General features: G+C 40.3%; 1 protein-coding gene across 2 annotated transcripts; it reads right to left on the bottom strand.

Annotated features, from left to right (window-relative positions):
- Positions 1-1,072: 1,072 nt before the first annotated feature.
- Emc7 (ER membrane protein complex subunit 7) lies at positions 1,073-18,228 on the bottom strand. Of its 2 annotated transcripts, XM_020168269.2 has the most exons (5): positions 17,452-18,221; positions 14,316-14,435; positions 8,227-8,365; positions 6,927-7,007; positions 1,073-1,551 (listed from the first exon to the last, which is right to left on the bottom strand). In XM_020168269.2, the coding sequence occupies exons 1-5, from the start codon at positions 17,757-17,759 to the stop codon at positions 1,399-1,401; spliced, it is 801 nt and encodes a 266-aa protein (XP_020023858.1). In that variant the 5' UTR covers positions 17,760-18,221; the 3' UTR covers positions 1,073-1,398. The 2 variants fall into 2 exon arrangements, with proteins under 2 accessions (XP_020023858.1, XP_073921688.1); XM_074065587.1 differs by lacking the exon at positions 14,316-14,435 and having other exon boundaries at positions 17,452-18,228.
- Between the last annotated feature and the right edge of the window lie 1,747 nt (positions 18,229-19,975).

Raw genomic sequence — 19,975 nt, 5'->3', positions numbered from 1 at the left:
AACCAGTTAGTCCTCTTAATCATGCACAGCTTAACCCACTTGTTAACATCAGTGTATATAAACAGAGATACAGTTCATAAAATGTTCTGCAAGTTTTGTTTTCTTTTTTGGTGCTGGGACTGAACTCACACATGCCACGCATGGTCTCTCCTACCAAGCTGTACTCCCAGACCCCAGAACTTATTTCTTCAAAACGAAATTTTTGGGGAGAGGTTTTTTTTTTTTGTCTTTTCTTTTTTGGTGCTGGGAAAAAACGAAATTTTTGTACTGAATTTCAAAATGAACAATGGCATCTAACACAAAAAAGAAAATTGTTTAGAGCCAAGCCAGCCTGATTTTGTTGTTCCAAGAAAGCAATAGGAAAGAATGGAAGGCCTCTTGTAGAACCTGTGCTCTTCTAGAATACTGTGCTTGAGAGTTTTTCTGAAATTAACCCAAAAGGTGCAAAATTTTGTAACTCACTGAAGTAAAAGATTTTTGAGATATTCCTGATTGGAAAGTAGTAATTTATATGAAAACAGCACTAAGAACCAATGACAGGAAAGATGAAAAGCCTCTTGTGCTACACCACCAGCATCACAGCAAGGCTGGCTTCACACCCTCTGACTGTAGGAGGTTCCTCCTGCTGCACTTCCTTCCCCTGTTATGACTGTCCTCCCTTCCGATATCAGCTCTGCTGAGATAGGTGCTTGTATACCATCCATTTCAGTATTCTACTGTAGATCATAGCACACGGTTATATACAACAATTGTAAAATTAATGCCACGCATGGTAGCCAGAATTTTTAAAATGATAGCCTCTATTCTGATTCATGGTCATACTCTGAAACTTAGTATTATAATAACAAAAATTATAACTACATCAGGAACATGTGACTTCACCTCAGATATCAAGGAATGTTAAAATGGCAGAGCACAGCTAAGAATTTTGAAAAGTTTGACCACACAAAAAAAAACATGGTGCATGCTGCTCTAAAAGTAACTACTTTTAAAAAAGAAAGGTCATTTCAAGCTTCAGATAATAAACGATAAAACTATCAGCAAAAAAAAGAAACAAGTGAGAAACACAAGATAATTTGATCTCTGGATTAAGACTTCTTTTAATATACATAATGTATAGTATTTCATATAATTTATTAATGTCATTTTCTATAGGACACTGTAATTAATTCAGTGACATCAAGACTGACCTCATATAGACAAAGGATGAAAGCTGCATCTTCTCGTGCACCAAGTACAAAATGCGTGTTAAAAAGTTAACATGTACAGCAGTTCTAAGAGGTCAACTTCCAGGATGACGTGAGTTTACAGTGGCTGCATCACACAGTTTCCCATTGAGACTTAGATGTCACCCAGTGTTCCGTGCTTGTATGTGCAAATGACAGCATGACCACCTGACTACCTCCTCTTGCCAGCCCCACTTTTGCCTGTTTTGCTGCTGCCGCTGCTGGATTTGCCAGATGACTTTGACGAGAAGAGTCTTGTCATGAACTCAGACACATCAGGTAACTCATGGTTAGAATTCAGCATATTCATCGACTGCTCCATTTCCTGCAGGGAGAAAAAGCACAAGATGTTAAGGGCATGGGGACCCTTGCAGTCACGTACCTCCTACAAGTACATGTAGAAAGGGAAGGTCTGAGCAAAGACACATGCCACACTCAAAAGCTCTTTACAGGGCTGGGTGCGTAGCTCAGTAGCACGGCACTTGCCTAGCATGTGTAAGACACCAAAAATAGTGATAAAACAAAAAGTACTTTACGTAAACATCATTAGCAATTGTGTGCCACACTCTCCTATGCCATTAAACCTATTGGTCCTTAAAGGTAAATGCCTAATAAATGCTTGCCTAGGGCTTTGATGCAGCTTCGGTTTTAGTAAGGGATACTGTTTTCTGACGGTGAACATATTTCATCAGATTCCTGTCATGCTTTTTGTTGTCTGCAGCATTGGGGATTGAACCCAGGCCTGAAGCGTGCTAGGCAGCCTCTCTACCACTTGAGCCACACCTCCAGACCACTTTGTTTTAACACTATTTTTTAAGCTCATGTCTTCTCCTTTTTTTTTTTTTTTTTTTTGAATCAGGGTCTTGCTAGGTAGCATAGGCAGACCATGAATTTGTAATCCTCCTGCCTCAGCCGCCCAATTGCTGAGATTACAGGTATGCAAAAACATGCCCAAATTCTTACGCTTTCCTTAGATGCCTAAAACCAGAATGCCAATCTCTAACTAAAGAGAAGGTAACTGCAGTATTGCTAAGTCTTTGTGACAAATCTATGAATTCTGTATGGCTTGAGTGATCTCAGTCACAGCATCACAAGGGTCACGAACAAGTCACCATCATAAAAGTAGGATGTGGCACTTGTGAGTTTTAGTCCTTTCCTTACAGCTAATAATTATAAAGGACCACTCAAAATTAATGCAGTATTAGTGTAATGTCTTTCATTTGAATTTTGTGTAAACTTGAAATTTATTTTAGTTTGGACCTTAAAAAAATAGTGAATACTACATTATCTGCCATTTCAAATGGGGAACTGTTTTTTTTTTTTTAATCTAATTCTATCACTTCTTAGCTTTTTTTTTTTTTCATTTTTCTTTTATTATTCATATGTGCATACAAGGCTTGGTTCATTTCTCCCCCCTGCCCCCACCCCCTCCCTTACCACCCACTCCGTCCCCTCCTTCTCCCCCCCCTCAATACCCAGCAGAAACTATTTTGCCCTTATTTCTAATTTTGTTGTAGAGAGAGTATAAGCAATAGGAAGGAACAAGGGTTATTGCTGGTTGAGATAAGGATACCTATACAGGGCATTGACTCACATTGATTTCCTGTGCGTGGGTGTTACCTTCTAGGTTAATTCTTTTTGATCTAACCTTTTCTCTAGTACCTGTTCCCCTTTTCCTATTGGCCTCAGTTGCTTTAAGGTATCTGCTTTAGTTTCTCTGCGTTAAGGGCAACAAATGCTAGCTAGTTTTTTAGGTATCTTACCTATCCTCACCCCTCCCTTGTGTGCTCTCGCTTTTATCATGTGCTCATAGTCCAATCCCCTTGTTGTGTTTGCCCTTGATCTAATGTCCACATATGAGGGAGAACATACGATTTTTGGTCTTTTGAGCCAGGCTAACCTCACTCAGAATGATGTTCTCCAATTCCATCCATTTACCAGCGAATGATAACATTTCGTTCTTCTTCATGGCTGCATAAAATTCCATTGTGTATAGATACCACATTTTCTTAATCCATTCGTCAGTGCTGGGGCATCTTGGCTGTTTCCATAACTTGGCTATTATGAATAGTGCCACAATAAACATGGATGTGCAGGTGCCTCTGGAGTAACAGTCTTTTGGGTATATCCCCAAGAGTGGTATTGCTGGATCAAATGGTAGATCGATGTCCAGCTTTTTAAGTAGCCTCCAAATTTTTTTCCAGAGTGGTTGTACTAGTCTACATTCCCACCAACAGTGTAAGAGGGTTCCTTTTTCCCAGCATCCTCGCCAACACCTGTTGTTGGTGGTGTTGCTGATGATGGCTATTCTAACAGGGGTGAGGTGGAATCTTAGCGTGGTTTTAATTTGCATTTCCTTTATTGCTAGAGATGGTGAGCATTTTTTCATGTGTTTTTTGGCCATTTGAATTTCTTCTTTTGAGAAAGTTCTGTTTAGTTCATGTGCCCATTTCTTTATTGGTTCATTAGTTTTGGGAGATAAATTCTCCCAAATTTAAGTTCCCTGTATATTCTGGTTATCAGTCCTTTGATGTATAGTTGGCAAATATTTTCTCCCACTCTGCGGGTGTTCTCTTCAGTTTAGAGACCATTTCTTTTGATGAACAGAAGCTTTTTAGTTTTATGAGGTCCCATTTATCTATGCTATCTCTTAGTTGCTGTGCTGCTGGGGTTTCATTGAGAAAGTTCTTACCTATACCTACTAACTCCAGAGTATTTCCTACTCTTTCTTGTATCAACTTAAGAGTTTGGAGTCTGATATTAAGATCCTTGATCCATTTTGAGTTAATCTTGGTATAGGGTGATATACATGGATCTAGTTTCAGTTTTTTGCAGACTGCTAACCAGTTTTCCCAGCAGGTTTTGTTGAAGAGGCTGCTATTTCTCCATCATATATTTTTAGCTCCTTTGTCAAAGATAAGTTGCTTATAGTTGTGTGGCTTCATATCTGGGTCCTCTATTCTGTTCCACTGGTCTTCATGTCTGTTTTTGTGCCAGTACCATGCTGTTTTTATTGTTATTGCTTTGTAATATAGTTTGAAGTCAGGTATTGTGATACCTCCTGCATTGTTCTTTTGACTGAGTATTGCCTTGGCTATTCGTGGCCTCTTGTGTTTCCATATAAATTTAACAGTAGATTTTTCAATCTCTTTAATGAATATCATTGGAATTTTGATGGGAATTGCATTAAACATGTAGATTACTTTGGGGAGTATCGACATTTTTACTATGTTGATTCTACCAATCCATGAGCATGGGAGATCTCTCCACTTTCTATAGTCTTCCTCAATCTCTTTCTTCAGAAGTGTATAGTTTTCCTTGTAGAGGTCTTTCACATCTTTTGTTAGGTTTACACCTAGGTATTTGATTTTTTTTGAGGCTATTGTAAATGGAATTGTTTTCATACATTCTTTTTCCGTTTGCTCATTGTTAGTGTATAGAAAAGCTAATGATTTTTCTATGTTGATTTTTATATCCTGCTACCTTGCTATAGCTATTGTTGATGTCTAGAAGCTTCTGAGTAGAGTTTTTTGGGTCTTTAAGGTATAGGATCATGTCGTCTGCAAATAGGGATATTTTGACAGTTTCTTTACCTATTTGTATTCCTTTTATTCCTTCTTCTTGCCTAATTGCTCTGGCTAGGAATTCCAGTACTATGTTGAATAGGAGTGGAGATAGTGGGCATCCTTGTCTGGTTCCTGATTTTAGAGGGAATAGTTTTAATTTTTCTCCATTAAGTATAATGCTGGCTGTAGGTTTGTCATATATAGCTTTTATAATGTTGAGGAACTTTCCTTCTATTCCTAATTTTCTTAGAGCTTTTATCATGAAATGATGTTGGATCTTATCAAAGGCTTTTTCTACATCTATTGAGATGATCAAGTGGTTTTTGTCTTTGCTTCTGTTAATGTGGTTTATTATGTTTATTGATTTTCGTATGTTGAACCACCCCTGCATCCCTGGGATGAAGCCTACTTAGTCGTGGTGAATAATCTTTTTGATGTGTTGCTGAATTCGGTTTGCCATTATTTTGTTAAGGATTTTTGCATCAATGTTCATTAAGGAGATTGGCCTATAGTTCTCCTTTTTGGAGGTGTCTTTGCCTGGTTTTGGGATAAGTGTAATACTGGCTTCATAAAATGTGTTTGGCAGTTTTCCTTCACTCAAATGGGGAACTGTTAAGAGTATTTTCCCTCCCCAAAGGTAGAATTTATTCATAGGTACTTTTTTTGTGGTACTGGGGCTTGAACTCAGGGCTTACACCTCAAGTTACTCCACCAGCCCTTTTTTGCGATGGATTTTTTTAAGATAGGGTCTTGTGAACTATTTGCCCAGGCTGGCTTTGAACCACGATCCTCCCGATCTCTGCCTGCTGAGTAGCCAGGAGTACAGGCGTGAGCCACAGGCACCCAGCCATAGGTACTTTTATAAATAAGGCCAGAAAAAGAAAAATAATAAATATAAATCAGGTATTTTAATATGCCCTTATAATCAAGAATTAAATTTATAGTAATAGATCTACCAAACATTTTTGAATTTGTTCAATTCTGAAACTTTTAGGTTAACAGCCCCTTTTATTTATTTATTTATTTTTGCACAGTATAGAAGTTTGAACTCAGGGCCTTGTGCTTGCCAGGCAGGCACTTTACCACTTGAGCCATGCCACCAGCACTTTTTGTAAGTAGAGTCTTGCATTTATGCCTTGGCCAGCCTGGATCCTGCTCCTCCTATTTATGCTTTCCCACATAGCTGGAATGACAGACATGAGTCATCAAACCCAGCTTTTATCAATTGAGATGGGGTCTGGCTAACTTTTTACCTGGGCTAGCCAAGGACTGTGATCCTTCTGAGTAGCTAGGATTATAGGCACGAGCCACCATGGCCGGCTAGCAACAACTTTTTATAATGTCTATCACGCAAACCACTGTGCAAGGAATGAACTTTTAACTACAGGTAACTTCTGATGTTTCCTTTCACTGATGCACAGAAAATCAATAGGCTTAACTGATATAGCACTGCACAGGACGGTTACTTTTTGACCAATGCCAAAGCAAAGATGACAAAAATTTAGCAATAAACCATTTTGAAACTACATAAACAATTTTCCAATTGCAGCTTGGAAAAATGTGTGCCCTTCTATAGAACGTAAACACCTACTATCTTAGCAAATATTTTCATTCTTTGCATCTTATTTTTCCCTTTACTACAAGGAAAAAAGAAAAACCCCAAAATTCCCTGATGGCAAGAGAATATTTTATAAATCCATTCATTTTCTACAATTAATTGGACCATGAGCATGATAACAGAGATAGCCTATAATTCATTTCTGCATCCTTTTTGGACTAGGTATGCCAGGGTTACTATGCATTTCAACTGCTTAACAAGAGAGGCATACAAAAAAGCTAGACTAAGTAGAATGTTTTAGCTACATCAACAGACAAAGGGGGCTGGAGGTAGGGCTCAAGTGGCAGAGTGCAAAAAACAAAACAAAACAAGGAAAAGACATAGGCCTACACCAGGCAGAACCAACTGAATTTATGCTGTCCAAGGGCCACAGGTAATTAAATGCCAGGACCATAATATGGTGTTTACACAAACTCTTGATGGGATTGCCATGGGAACTAGGATAAAGCTGAAAAAACTCCAGCCATCCATCCTTAATGGAAAAGCACCAGAACACGGGCTGGGCAATCAGCTTACCCGTCTCATGTCAGGGTCACTTGTGTTGACCACTTTAGGCAGAAGCACGAATATCAACAGCGGAAGAACCATCATCATAACCTGTAGAAGAAAAAAAATTAGAGATTCTTCCCCCACTTTTCAGTTTGTAAAATGAGTTCCATGTAACAACCACGGTTGCCTGCAGCAACCGTGTCAATACACTGAGCCAGTTCTAACACAAAGCACCATCAACTGCTGTGTCATACCACAGAGTAGTCTTGTCGCACGTGCTGAGACTTCACCTCTGTGCAGTTTACAGTCCTATTTAACACAAACAGGTTTCAAATGGAGCTATCCATTCATTTTCTTCTCATTTCTGTAATCTGACATTGGGATTGGTGATCCTCACAGCCAGCAGGCTGGCTCTTTCTGGATGCCTCTGTGGTTCTTAGAGAAACAGTGATTATCCCTCTTGTCAATATACATTCTCTACAGCCTGCAATATAGTGTTAGTCAAGCACTTTAGCACAACAGTTTTGAAAATGACCTAAATCCTTTAGCACTGGGTACCCTTCTGTGGAATTTCAGAAGGGAAAACATGGAAGATGAAAAGGCTTTGGAGTCTCATTTCTGACTTCTTCCATCCCACCTACCCTCCTGCCCTTTTATTTCTGATAGAAGATTCTAGATACTTCCCTATACAGCCCCTGAATAGTCCTGTTTGTGATCTAAGTAGCTATCAGCAAAGAATAGGATCAAAATTTAGAAAATTCTAAGATAACAATTTAACTTTCAAAAACAGCTAAAAAAAAATAAAAAGGTCAATCTGGGTGGGGGTGTGGCTCAAGTGGTAGGGCATCTGCCTAGCAGTACAAGGCCCTGAGTTCAACTCCAAGTACCACCAAAAAAAAAAAGGGGTCAATCTGTTTCTATTAGTGTTGTATTGTTATAACATCACTTTCATGTCAATACCAACTACTTAAATTACCAATTGATAACTTCTCTATTCACTACATGTTAAAAAGAAGAAGAAAACCTTACTTGTGCCATTGACAGGGGCTACTTAATAAATGATGGCACATCTATCAATGGACTAATACACAAATAGGAAGGATGGACAGCTACACATATGACTTTTTGCACATTCTCCTTCTACTTCAATTGTAAAACATCTCATCACATGTAAGTACCCAATTCCTGTTATACATTTCAATGTCAAGTCTCACTATAGTCTTTCCATTATCTGTTCCCAAAGCCACTATTTTCTAATCTCAACGGTCCAAATCACAGGGTTTGAAGTTTTCAGATTAGCAAGTCTTTACTTTAGCTTGATACATACCATTGGGTTCATCAGAAAGTCTGTCCAGCCCCATGACTCCCTTTTAATAAAATACGAAGGTGGGCCTGAAGATTTCATCTGGAGAGGATAGGGCAGTCTGACCACTTCTGATGTCTTGATGTAATTCACATATCTTGCTCTGATAAAGAAACATGAAAAAAAGCATTAGTATTATATTCAAAATATGGCTAGGGCTGGAGATGTAGCTCAATGGTACAGTGCTCGCCTAGTATGTGCAAGGCCCTTGGTGCAAATTCCCCAGCACCAGAGAGACAAACGATAACAAAATGTGACTAGTTAAAAGAACTGCTTATAATATATAGGCAATGCCTTCTGTGTATTTACCTTCAGCTTTTTCTAAAACACTCAGCATCTAAACTTTTGATCTTGAAAATCTGACCAAAGTACTTTTATCTGTATGTCTGAAATATTTGGCAAAACACAGAGAAAGAACACTAGAATCTTCTGCTGTAGTTCTATCATTGCCCATGCCTATGGGGCTAGATAAGTTCCTTACTTGTTTGTAACAAAAATTCTTTTAGAATCCTTTCAGTTCTAAAGTCCTTTGATAATATGTAGTAGTGATTTTATTTTATGATAAACATAGAACATGCAGGAGTTTAGGTTTTAATGGTCTAAGATATTTTTGCAGGGAATGTCTGTGATTCAAGAGAGCCCTGCAACAGTGCACTGGACATTGCATTTTCACCATAATCCACTTACACGTAATCCAGTTTACTCTGAAGCCACCTTCTCTGCTTTCATTGCCCATCTGCTTTTACTCTTTAATTCTTTTGCATTGCTGTCATTATCCCGTTTCTTTATCTGTGTTGTATTCTGGGCAATCTTTTCTGATCTAGCTTCCAATACATAAAATTTCTCTTTAGGTGCTTAATGCATCCATTGAGCTTTATATTTTAATGCCTACATTTATTGCAGGAGTTCTATTTATTCTTTTTTAAAATATCTATTGCCTATTTAGGTACATCATTTCTGATAACAGTAAGTCTGTTGTTACTTTTTAAAATTCTACAGACTGACAGTTTAATTATGAGAAAGCAAAACATTGATATGTAGTGATCATTACAACAAAAAGAACAGATTTAAGGTCTTTATTTCTTTAAGAATTTTAAATACACTTTAAAGTATTTTACCTCCAATTCATTTTGCTCTGGTTATTTTGCAGAAAGGGTCTCAAAAGCTATTTACCCAGGCTGGCCTCGAACTGTGATCCTCTCCATCTCAGCCTCACAAGTAGCTAGCATTATATGCATGAGCCACTGGAGCCTCTTCACTTGGAGGTCTGATTCATCTGCCAATTCCATGTAGACTGTTTTCTTGGGTGCTTTGTAAGGCAAGTGTTAGCCACGTAAGTAAATATACTGGGGTATCTCCTTCCAGAGGGATTATGCATTTACTTTTGCTAGTGATCCAGGGATAATAACTAGGATCATCTTAATTGCTCAGCTTGGAAAATTCATGCTCCGAACTTCAAGGAGGGTTGGACTGCAACTAGGTTTTCAGCAACACTTTCCCCTAACAGCCAAGGTGAGGCTGAGAGTCTGGTCTTTGGATTTCAATATGGAGGGTCAAAGTCTTTGATCTAATTCTGGCCCCAAGGAACCCCACCACTTGCCTCCTACAGCTAATAAAATCTAAGCCTTTCGGCTAGAGAACAACAGAAACCCCACGTAGAGAACTGTTTTATCCATTAGGGATTTCTCTTATTGGGAGAAGCTATGCATTTAAAAGGAAATGCTTATCATATTTTATCTAATTTTTCTAGGACCTTTCATTCAGCTAAAATGCCACAAATGGAAGTTTCATATATATATTGAAAGCTAACTTATTATGCAAGTTTGCAAAATATTGGTCAAAATATTAATCTTATATGAATGCTACTTTGTTCTCTACTTTGTCCCATTTCTAACTATTAAAATTATAAAGGCTTTGGGATTTGTTGTCTTTTTTTTTTTTTTATGGTGGGATTGAGGTTTGAACTCAGCACTTTGTGCTTTCAAAGCAGGTACTCTACCACTTAAGCCATGCCTCCAGTTCATTTTTGCTCTGGTTATTTAGGAGATGGGGAGGAGGTCTCAAAAACTATTTGCCCAGGGCTTGAACTGTTATCCTCCTAATCTCAACCTCCCAAGTAGCTAGATTATAGGCATGCGCCAGCCTTGCCCAGCTTTTCTGTTGTTGTTTTATAAATAGGGTACTGAGGTTTGAACTCAGGGCTACAGCAGGCACTCTATTACTTGAGCCACACCCCAGCCCTTTTTGCTTTTCTTACTTTTCCAATAGGGTTTCACTTTCATGCCCAAGTCAGCCTGGACCACAATCTTCCTATTTATACTTTCTGAGTAGTTGGGTGGTTGAGATGGGGTCTTGCTAATTTTTTGCCCAGGCTGGTCTCGAACTTTGACCCTCCTGATCTTTACTTCTCAAGTAGCTGGGATTACAGCTATGAGACACTACACCCCAGCTCTTTCTGTTCGTTTTTTTTTTTAAACCTGTTTCAGACATCTAATCCTCAGGATGTATAAACACTTTTCTTTTCTTTCCTTAAGGGAGGATCTCACTATGTAACCCAGGCTGGCCTCAAACTCACAATCTTCCTGCCTCAGCCTCCAGAGTACCGGATTACAGGCCTGTGCCACCATGCAGACAGTACTCTTTACCCAAGGTAAGAAGGCAAAGAAAACTTTTTATTTAGAAAAATATTTCTACTTGCTGGAATTATTTTATTCAAAATTCAAACAGAACAAAAAGGACAAATAAAAATAAAACATTATAGTTCTCAGTAGATAAGTATTTCCTTTTGTGTAACAACTCATTCCTATCCAATACTGTGTTTTAATATAAAAAATTTAAGCTAGGATTGGAGGTGTGGCTCCAACAATAGAGTGCCTGCTTTGTAAGTACAAAGGCTTTAGTTCAAACTTCAGTTCCAGCAATTAAAAAAAAAAAAGACAAGATTAAAAATGAAACTGGAAGCTAGTCGGGTGCCAGTGGCTCATGCCTGTAATCCTAGCCACTTTTAAGGCAGAGATCAGAAGGATGATGGCAAAGCCAGCCTGGGCAAATAGTTTGTAAGACACTAATTCAAAATTATCCATCACTAAAGAGGGCTGGAGGAGCGACTCAAGTGGTAGAGCACCTGCCCAGCAAGCATAAGGCCCTGAGTTCAAACCCCAATGCTGAAAAAAAAAAATTAATCTAGTATATATAATGTTTTATAGTAACATTCCCTCATCTACAAGTTTGGAATTCTGAAATCATAAAAAGTAACATAGGGCTGGAAGTGTGGCTCAACTAGTAGAGTACTTGCCTACCAACCACAGGCACTGAGTTCAAAGCCAAGTATCATCAAAATAACTACTAATAAATCCTTTAAGACTGAGACTTAACATAGTAGAATATAACCTATTTACGTATTTAAAAATCCTTATTTCTAAAAAGACGCAAGAAAATCAGAACATAAGGAGATTAATCTACATTGAAACAACCTATTTATTCCATTGAAAAATATTCAACAACATATTTGCAAGGCTCTACCTTCCACTGAAGTTTTGCCATGCTCTGAATCACCAAAAGCAAGGGCTCAGACATGGCTCAAGTGGTAGGATACCTACCAAGGCAACAGAAGACCCTGAATTCAATCCTCGGTACTACCAAAAAAGAATGAACGAAAGAAAAAAGCTGAAAGTTAGATGTATGACCAGACAATAATTTCAAAAATGGGGGAAGTAATTTGTTTCTAAAGGATAGTAGTACCACAGGATTTGCTTCATGATAATATCAAGAATTTATTTTCCTGATAACTGGGTTGATGGAGTGGCACAAGTGGTAGAGTGCTTGCTCAGCAAGTGTGAGGACCTGAGTTCAAACCCCAGACCACCACCACCACTACCAAAAAAAAAAATTCTGTCTCTATTGAGTATACATGCTAGAAGTGGAAGAAGAAAAAAACAAAAAAACCCCACTACTTATCCATCAATAGGAGCTGTTTATATGATGGCAAATCCACCAAAACATACTAATATGTAGATTATATAAAGGATGACACAAGCTCATGTTTGATTCATTGTGCCTAAATTATGGTATATTCACATGTGATATCTTGAAAACTTGCAACCTCCCCCAAAAAAAAGGCAAAGAAAGAAAAAACAGGAGTAAACACTAACTCAAACATAGTACAGTACTAACTGCACATATTTCTATTCTTTTAGCTCAATTCAGGGTCTCAACAAATTAGTCTAACTATACCTGACACATACCGAAAAGGTCAGTTAAGATATAGCTCCTCCACCCCAAAACATTTCTTCTATTGCATGGCCAGTGTTTTATTACAGCAGCACAGAGTAAGATCGTGATGCTCAAAGAGACACTATCACTTAACACTGGTTAATACACTTTCCAGTCAAATTAGACCAAAGAGACTGTTATCATCATGAGACAATAAAAAATAAACAAATTAGGGCCGGGGCCTGGTTCAAGCAGTAGAGTGCCTGCCTAGCAAGTGCGAGGCCCCATATAGAAATTTGTTGCGTTGTGATGAAAGGCTGAATCTGAAGAATGTGAACATTCATACAACTGTCCTCAATCTTACATGGGTTTTGCTATTTCATACTCACAGCCTAATTTAAACCAAATTTCTTTTTACCTTGATTTCAAATCACATGTTCATTTACTTAGAAATTCTGATATTTGGGCAGGCATGGTGGTGCACCCATGTAACCCCAGCACTCAGGAGGCTGAGCCAGAAGAATTCTGAGTTCAAGGCTAGCTGGGTTACTCAGTAAGACCTTGTCTCAAAACAAAACAAAAAAAAAAACCAAAAATCTGAATTCTTTCCTACTCTGTCAGCCCCAATAGTGTGCTTTCCTGTGATCTTTTCATCATGATCCTCACTTTGACACAAAACCCACAATGTAATACTAATCTTGCATTGCATACTAAGTATTTCAGAAAGAAGGAGCTACAGAAACTTCTAGATTAACATAGTACCAAATAAGTCATTAGAGTTATCATCAAAATCTTCCAATCAAAAATAAGTGAGGAGAAGCACGTCCAATTTAGAAAAGTTGAACTATTTCCAACTTTAAAAATCACATTTCAATTATAACAGGCTGGTGGTATTAGCAAGGTGAGGCCTTGCTAACCCCAGGACCCCAGGACCGCCAAAAAGAAAACACTTCAATTACAACTTATACAATGTTTTGTTTTGTTTTTAAATAATACGTATGTATTTGTTTTAGTCTTTCATAAGAGAAATCCTAAAACTAATTCTATGCAGGAAACAAAGAAATGATGTCTCTATTTGGTTCCCACTTGTGGCTGGTTACAAGACAAAATTATTGCTGAAAACAGATAAAAATAACAAAATGACTACATAGTAGGCTGGGCACAGTGTTTTACACCTATAATTCCAGCTGCTCAGGAGGCAGAGATTGGGAGGATCAAGTTTCAAGGCCATCTTGGACAAGAAGTTAGGGAGACCTCATCTCAGACAATAAGCTGGGCGTGGTGACACATCCTCTCACTCCAGCTACACAGGATGTGTAAACAGAAGACTCGAAGTCCAAAACCCTATTAGAAAAATAAGTATAGCAAAAATGGATGGAGTCATGACTCAACTGGTAGGTAGCCCATGCAAGGCCCTGAGTTCAAACCCCTGTACTTCAAAATAAAAAATAAAAGCAAACGTATACCAAAGCACGAAGTAGAACCTAGTAATTATTGAATGATATATCTGTGCATAAAATCCATGCCAGCAGTATCCCAGGGGAAGCAAGAATAAAAAAATAGTACTAGGCGTCAAACACTCTACAGTGCTTTTGCTTAGGGTAGGTGGTCACCTTTTCTCTATATACTCTACTAGGAGCTTTAAAACGTTTTTAAGCCAGAACAGGAAGTTCAACTTCATAATTTTATAAATATTCAGGTTAAAACAACACAAGGATTTTTAAATGTGTTAAGGGATAACTGTAGTTTGAGTAAAATGTCAACCTTAATTATAAGTTCTGAATGGAATATAAAGTGACATATTCAGCAGCTGAGCCTTTGGTAAAAGTCAGGGTCCTCACCTCATTTTTCCTTTTGAAGTGATATCTACTCGGACAGGATCAAACTTGTAAGCTGGAGAAATAACTTCCACTACATAAGATCCAGAAGGTATATCATGAACCACAAAACTCCCATCTGTCCTGGAAAAATGAAAATCATATTTAGTCACTTCTGATCAGTACCTCAGTCTCTTTATTTTAAATCATCTGAATTCCCAGAACAATTATCTAAAAAAAGGATGTAAGAAGCAACTGACAAAAAACAAAACAAAAAACAAAAAACCCATGGCAAGACCTGTCCTACATTTCATCTTCCATAGTTACACTGAACAGGTTCTGAAAATACCTGAGACCAGAGTAGTAGAGAGCCCTGACAGAGGAAGCGCTTCTACTGCTTCTATGGATATAAATGGCAGGCAACTGGAGCACAGCTCCTATTGTGAAGGCATTTCTTCTTCCAAGGGAAATGACAAATACACGTTATTATTACAATATCAATTGTGCAAACCCTGCCCCCATGAACAAATTCTTACTTTCCTCCTGATCTCTGCCTCCTGAGTAGCTAGGATTACAGGTGTGAGACACTGGCACCAGGGTAAATTCTTGCTATTAAAAATGGCATTCTAGGCTGGGCATGGTAATCTCAGAGTAGCTATAATCTCAGCTACTCCGGAGTAGAGACGGGGAGGATTGTGGTTCAAGGCTAGCACAAGCAAAAAGTTAGCAAGACCCCATCTCAACCAATAAAAATTTGGGCAAGGTGGCATGAGCCTGCCATATCAGGTACTCAGGAAGTACCTGATCACAGACCAGGTTGGTCTGGGCATAAACTCAAGACCATATTAGAAAAAGGGCTGGGGACATGGCTCAAGAGCACTTGCTTAGCAAGCACAATGCTCTGAATTCAAACCCAGTACACCACGCCCCCCCCCAAAAAAAAAAGGTTAACCGGGGAGACACAGAAATAGACTGGTATTAAAGTATTGTTATTTTATTGACTCAGTGTAGTGACGAGGCTTTTGTATAAGTTCTTACCTTTTAGAGATGCATATTAACACTTCTAAAGCAAAATTATATTATGCCTAAGGCCACTTAAAAATACTCCAAAAAGGGCTGGAGGCATGGCTCAAGCAGTAGAGCACCTGCCTAGCAGGTGCAAAGGCCTAAGTTCAAAACCCAGTACTGCAAAAAGAAAAAAAAAAATCCGAAAACATAAATGAGGTGAAACAAAACAGTAGATTATGATGAAAATCCAATGACTCATAAGGCTGTGCTGTTTATTTTATGTACGTCTGAAATTTTCTATAATAAAAACTCAAAGTGTAGTACAAATCTTACCACGTCAAAAACCTGAGAACTCCCTAAACATCCAAAATCAGAAGACTGGCAGAATAAATTATGGTGTATGCATATAGTGATGACTGTAAGAAACGGCAAGCCCAGTCTTCAGCCCCCAATTCTCTCATCTTACTAGACAAGTCCCAAGCAACCGCCAAAAATCATAACTATTAGCCAAGGCTGTACTAGCTATTCAAAACAATTACAAATTACCCTCTTCCAACATGTTTGTCACCATAAACCTATATTAATTACCAATCAACCCTTGTATATACAATACGAAATAGTATCAAGAACCATTCACATGTATTAAGTGGAAATGGCAGGCTACAAAGTATTACTTATCTTACTACTAAAAACAAGTCAGGGCTCAAGTGGTAGAGTCCCTAGCTGAGGCCTGAGTTCAAACCTCATTACTAACAACAAAAAAAAAAAAGGTCGTATGATTCAAAAAAAAGTTGGAAAAAGATAAAACAAAATGTTAAAATATTTTTAAAAACTGTTTTCAACTGTTGAACCTCAGTACAAGGGAGGCTGATAGAGGGATCATGAGTTCAAGATCAGCACGACCAACATAGTGATTTCCAGCAAGCCTGGACTACAAAGAGAAACCAAACCAAAAAACAACAAAAAGCAGAAGAGAAGTCAAATGTCAACTAAGGCTAATCGTCCAAAACTTAATGGGAGTTTTATCATTACAACATCATTACTTGTGGTAAACTGTAATGAATGTCCTAATGCCAGATTCTTAAATGCCAGACAATATTAGAATATTGGTAGTAAATTTGTCGTTATTTATTAATCTGAGGTTCAATTTCTCACAGACACCTAGTTGACCTGAACAACTGTGCACCCCAAATTTCAACCCCGACATTTCTGTTGTGTGGTTTTCAGGTACACTTGCCTGTATTCACACCAAGCAAAGACATGCTTCTTTCCTAAATGTTTTTACTTTCCAAGTGGTGGTGGAAGGACTTAAAAAGCAGTGCCTAGATACGGGGAAAGCGGACGCTGACAACCGAGGACGCAACCCGTGCCTACTAAGGCCCGAGAGGAGCCGCGTGTATGCAGTCTGAGAAACCCGGGCCTCGCGTCATGACAGCGGGACACTGCTGTAAATCCCTCGATGCACTCAGGTGTAAAATGAACAGTAATCCCAACCCCAGGACAAAAAGAAAAAAAAAAGAGAAAGTGCTCCCATTAGGGACTTGAGGGCCTGTTAATTTTAACAGCAGTGACATTAGCCTTGAGTCACTGTCATAGTCAGAAGCCCCGAGGGCTTTGAGAATTCCCACTCGTTCAGCATCTTTCCACAACGCGCCAAGCCAGCAGAAGACCGACACGAATGCAGGACGGGCCAGGCTCCAGGGACAGCAGACGACGCGCAAAACAAAAATTCAGCAAGGGACAAACACGAAGCCGGCTGCTGGCTCACGCCTGTAATCTCAACTACTGCCGAGGATCGAGGTTCGAAGCCAGCAAAAAGTTCGCGAGGCACTATCTCGGAAAAAACCCAAAGCAAAACAGAACTGGTGGCACAGGGCTAGCGGAGTGGCTCAAGTGGTAGAGCGTCTGCTTGATAGGGGAGAGAGGAGAGAGGAGAGACCCTCCAACACGGATCCACCTGTGCTGGCCCCAGGGCACGAGAGTGGCCGGGGCCCGAACACGGTACAAGACGGACGCCCGCGCCCTCCTTTCGGGACTGCGACGCCGGCCCTCCACGCGCGACAGCGCCGCTGCCCCATCCTGACACCTAGCTCACGGCCGGCTCCCCCGCCGCGCCCGTCCCCACCGCTCCTGCGGCTCTGAGGATGCTCACTTGAGGAAGCCGACGTGTTCCTCTCCGTCCACCAGCACTCGGGCCGCGGAGATCCAGTCCTGAGGCTTCACCCCTGGGACGACTGCGCGCCCCTCAATCTTGAAACGATCTCCTATGCCCACCCCCATCCCTCCCGAGCTCTCAGCGGCAGCCCCGGGCACTTCCGAGCTCCGGGCATCCCCTGAAAGCAACAGCAGCAGTAGGACTGGAAAGACGCCCCACAGCTCGACCGCCATGACAGCAGCTCTCGACAGGTCCGCAGCCCGGAAGCCTTCACGTTCCCAGGCGCCGCCGTCCGATGTCGTCATCACGGCGCGCCAGACCCTGGGCGGAGCTGAGGCGGAAGTGAGGCGAAAGTGCAGAGGAAGTGTGGCGGAAGCATCACCGGAACTGCTGTCCCCGAAAGAGGAGGTGGTTGAGGTGTGTCTAGTGCCAGAAAGGGGGCAGCTGGCAGAGAGAAGGTTGAGGCGTTTGTTGCCTGACTGTCACTGATGCCAGAGACCTCAGGGACAAAGATGATGAGACGAAGTGGGGCGAGGGTCGTCAGTAACACTGCGGTTTTCTAAAAGCAGGTCCAGAAGAGAGCGTTCTAAAGACTTGCAGAGACTCCCCGCGGTGTGGGAGGCGAAAGGCTCCCGTTGGTGTGCGTTGGAAGAAAGTAGTCAAGAATACCTGAGCTGCTCAGTGAGGCACCTGCCATCAACCCTTGTTAGTTCATTCCCGAAGCTGCTGCATTGAGGTTCGGGACTCACAGTTCCGAGGACACGGCGCAGGTAGCTTAAAATAGGGAGGAGCTTGGCTAGCAGGATTCCTGTGGGAGCTTGCGTTGGAAGTGACGTAGGACCGGGCTATGGAGCCAACACTAGGTAACGAAAAGAACGCACATCCTTAGTAAGAACGTCCGCAAAAACAGTCCTGCAACCTTTGTGTGTTTGGTGTTTGTTCTTTGAGATAGGGTTTCACCCTGTAGCCCACGCTGGCGCTCAAGTAGTAGAGCCTGCCTAGCAAGCCTGAGGCTCTGAGTCCAAACTCCTGTACCACAAAAGAAAAAAGAAATAATTATTAGACGTGGTCATAAGAGCGAGGCCAGGTTTCTTAGAAGAGGAGGAAGTGAGGTCAGGCAGGTGCACGCACACAGGGAAGCCCATCTTCAGGGAGGCCTTAGGAGCTCAAACCCCAGTGCCACCAAACTAAACAACTCTTAAAAATTGAATCAACCAAAAAGCAACTGTCCTCCTATGAGGAGTTTACATAATCACTTAAAGTGCCATCTCTGGGATGGCTTTTGTTTTCCCCTTCTGCGTTGGTGTTCTTGTTAGCATCTCTTGGTGTCAGAGTGTTTCTCAAACTGACCTTCATACATTGGCCACCTATTCAAACAAAGGATAGTAGGTTAGGAATGAGGACCATACCGTTACCTACTTTTTAATATTTAAGTCAATGATATTTTTTTAAGTAGAGTAACACTAGCAGAATGCTAATTTGGAAAGTTCAGCTGTGCTAATCCCCAAATACCCTGCTTTTAAGTGACTTACTTTTAAGTGATTTTTGCCTTTGAGCTTTCAAATCTCAACTTACTTCAAGTGTTTAGCTAATCTCTCTCACTCAGGTAAACTGCAGCCAAATCCCTTACTATTTTTAAATGCCTGCTGTCCACTAGGACTCTGCGTTTGGGTCTCTGAAGTTCCCTATAGAAGTCCTCTGAAATGAATTAGGTCATTCATATTTCTCAGAGTTCAAGACACACTCCTAACTTGCCTCAATGACTTGTAAAATAAATTACAATGGAAGTATTTCACTTTCTTCATTTGACTCTTAAGTTCTCATCTCTTCCACCAAATCGTAAGAAAAATAAAAGTAAATTGAGGCAATATGAAAATACACTGAATAACTTGTAAACACGAAGAGGAAATAATCTTCGATATTAAGAAATGATACATAAAAAAAGAAATGATAGGAACTTCTAACTATCTGAAGTGCTTTGTAATGCTAAAATGTAAATACTGTTGGCTACTGCGTTTGAGTGACTGAGAAGCGAACGTCTGAGGAAGAAGCAGTTATGTTGCACTGACACACGCAGGTTCTTGGGGGCCTGTGGCTGTAGAGTAGAAATGCTCAGTCCACTAGGGGGATCTGATCTAAAGGACAGGTTGCAGGACCAGTCACAGACCCGGGAAGCATGCACAGCAGCTAAACTCCAGCCTCAGGGAGCCAGCGCCCTCCTGGGCGGTCCCTGGGTTGCTCCTCACTCGCCAGCTCACACAGCACTAGCACTGTGCTTGCATCTGCATGTTAAGTGCGAAGGCTCTGTCTCCTTCATGCCTTGAATCTTACTTTTTAAAAAACTATAAAATTTACCATCATAACCATTTTAACTGTACATTTCACTGTTGTACATGTCTCTAGAACACTTTTTTCTTGCAAAACTAAGACTATGTCTGCTAAAACCAACTCCCCTTTTTCTTCTCCCCACAGCCTGACAGTCCCTGTATTTCTGTCTATGAATTTGACCACTTTAGATAGT

This window comes from Castor canadensis, chromosome 2, assembly GCF_047511655.1.
Source record: "Castor canadensis chromosome 2, mCasCan1.hap1v2, whole genome shotgun sequence".
In the NCBI taxonomy this organism is placed as follows: Eukaryota; Metazoa; Chordata; class Mammalia; order Rodentia; family Castoridae; genus Castor; species Castor canadensis.
Note: the sequence above shows the minus strand (reverse complement) of the source record. Positions and strands in the feature narration are given on the sequence as shown.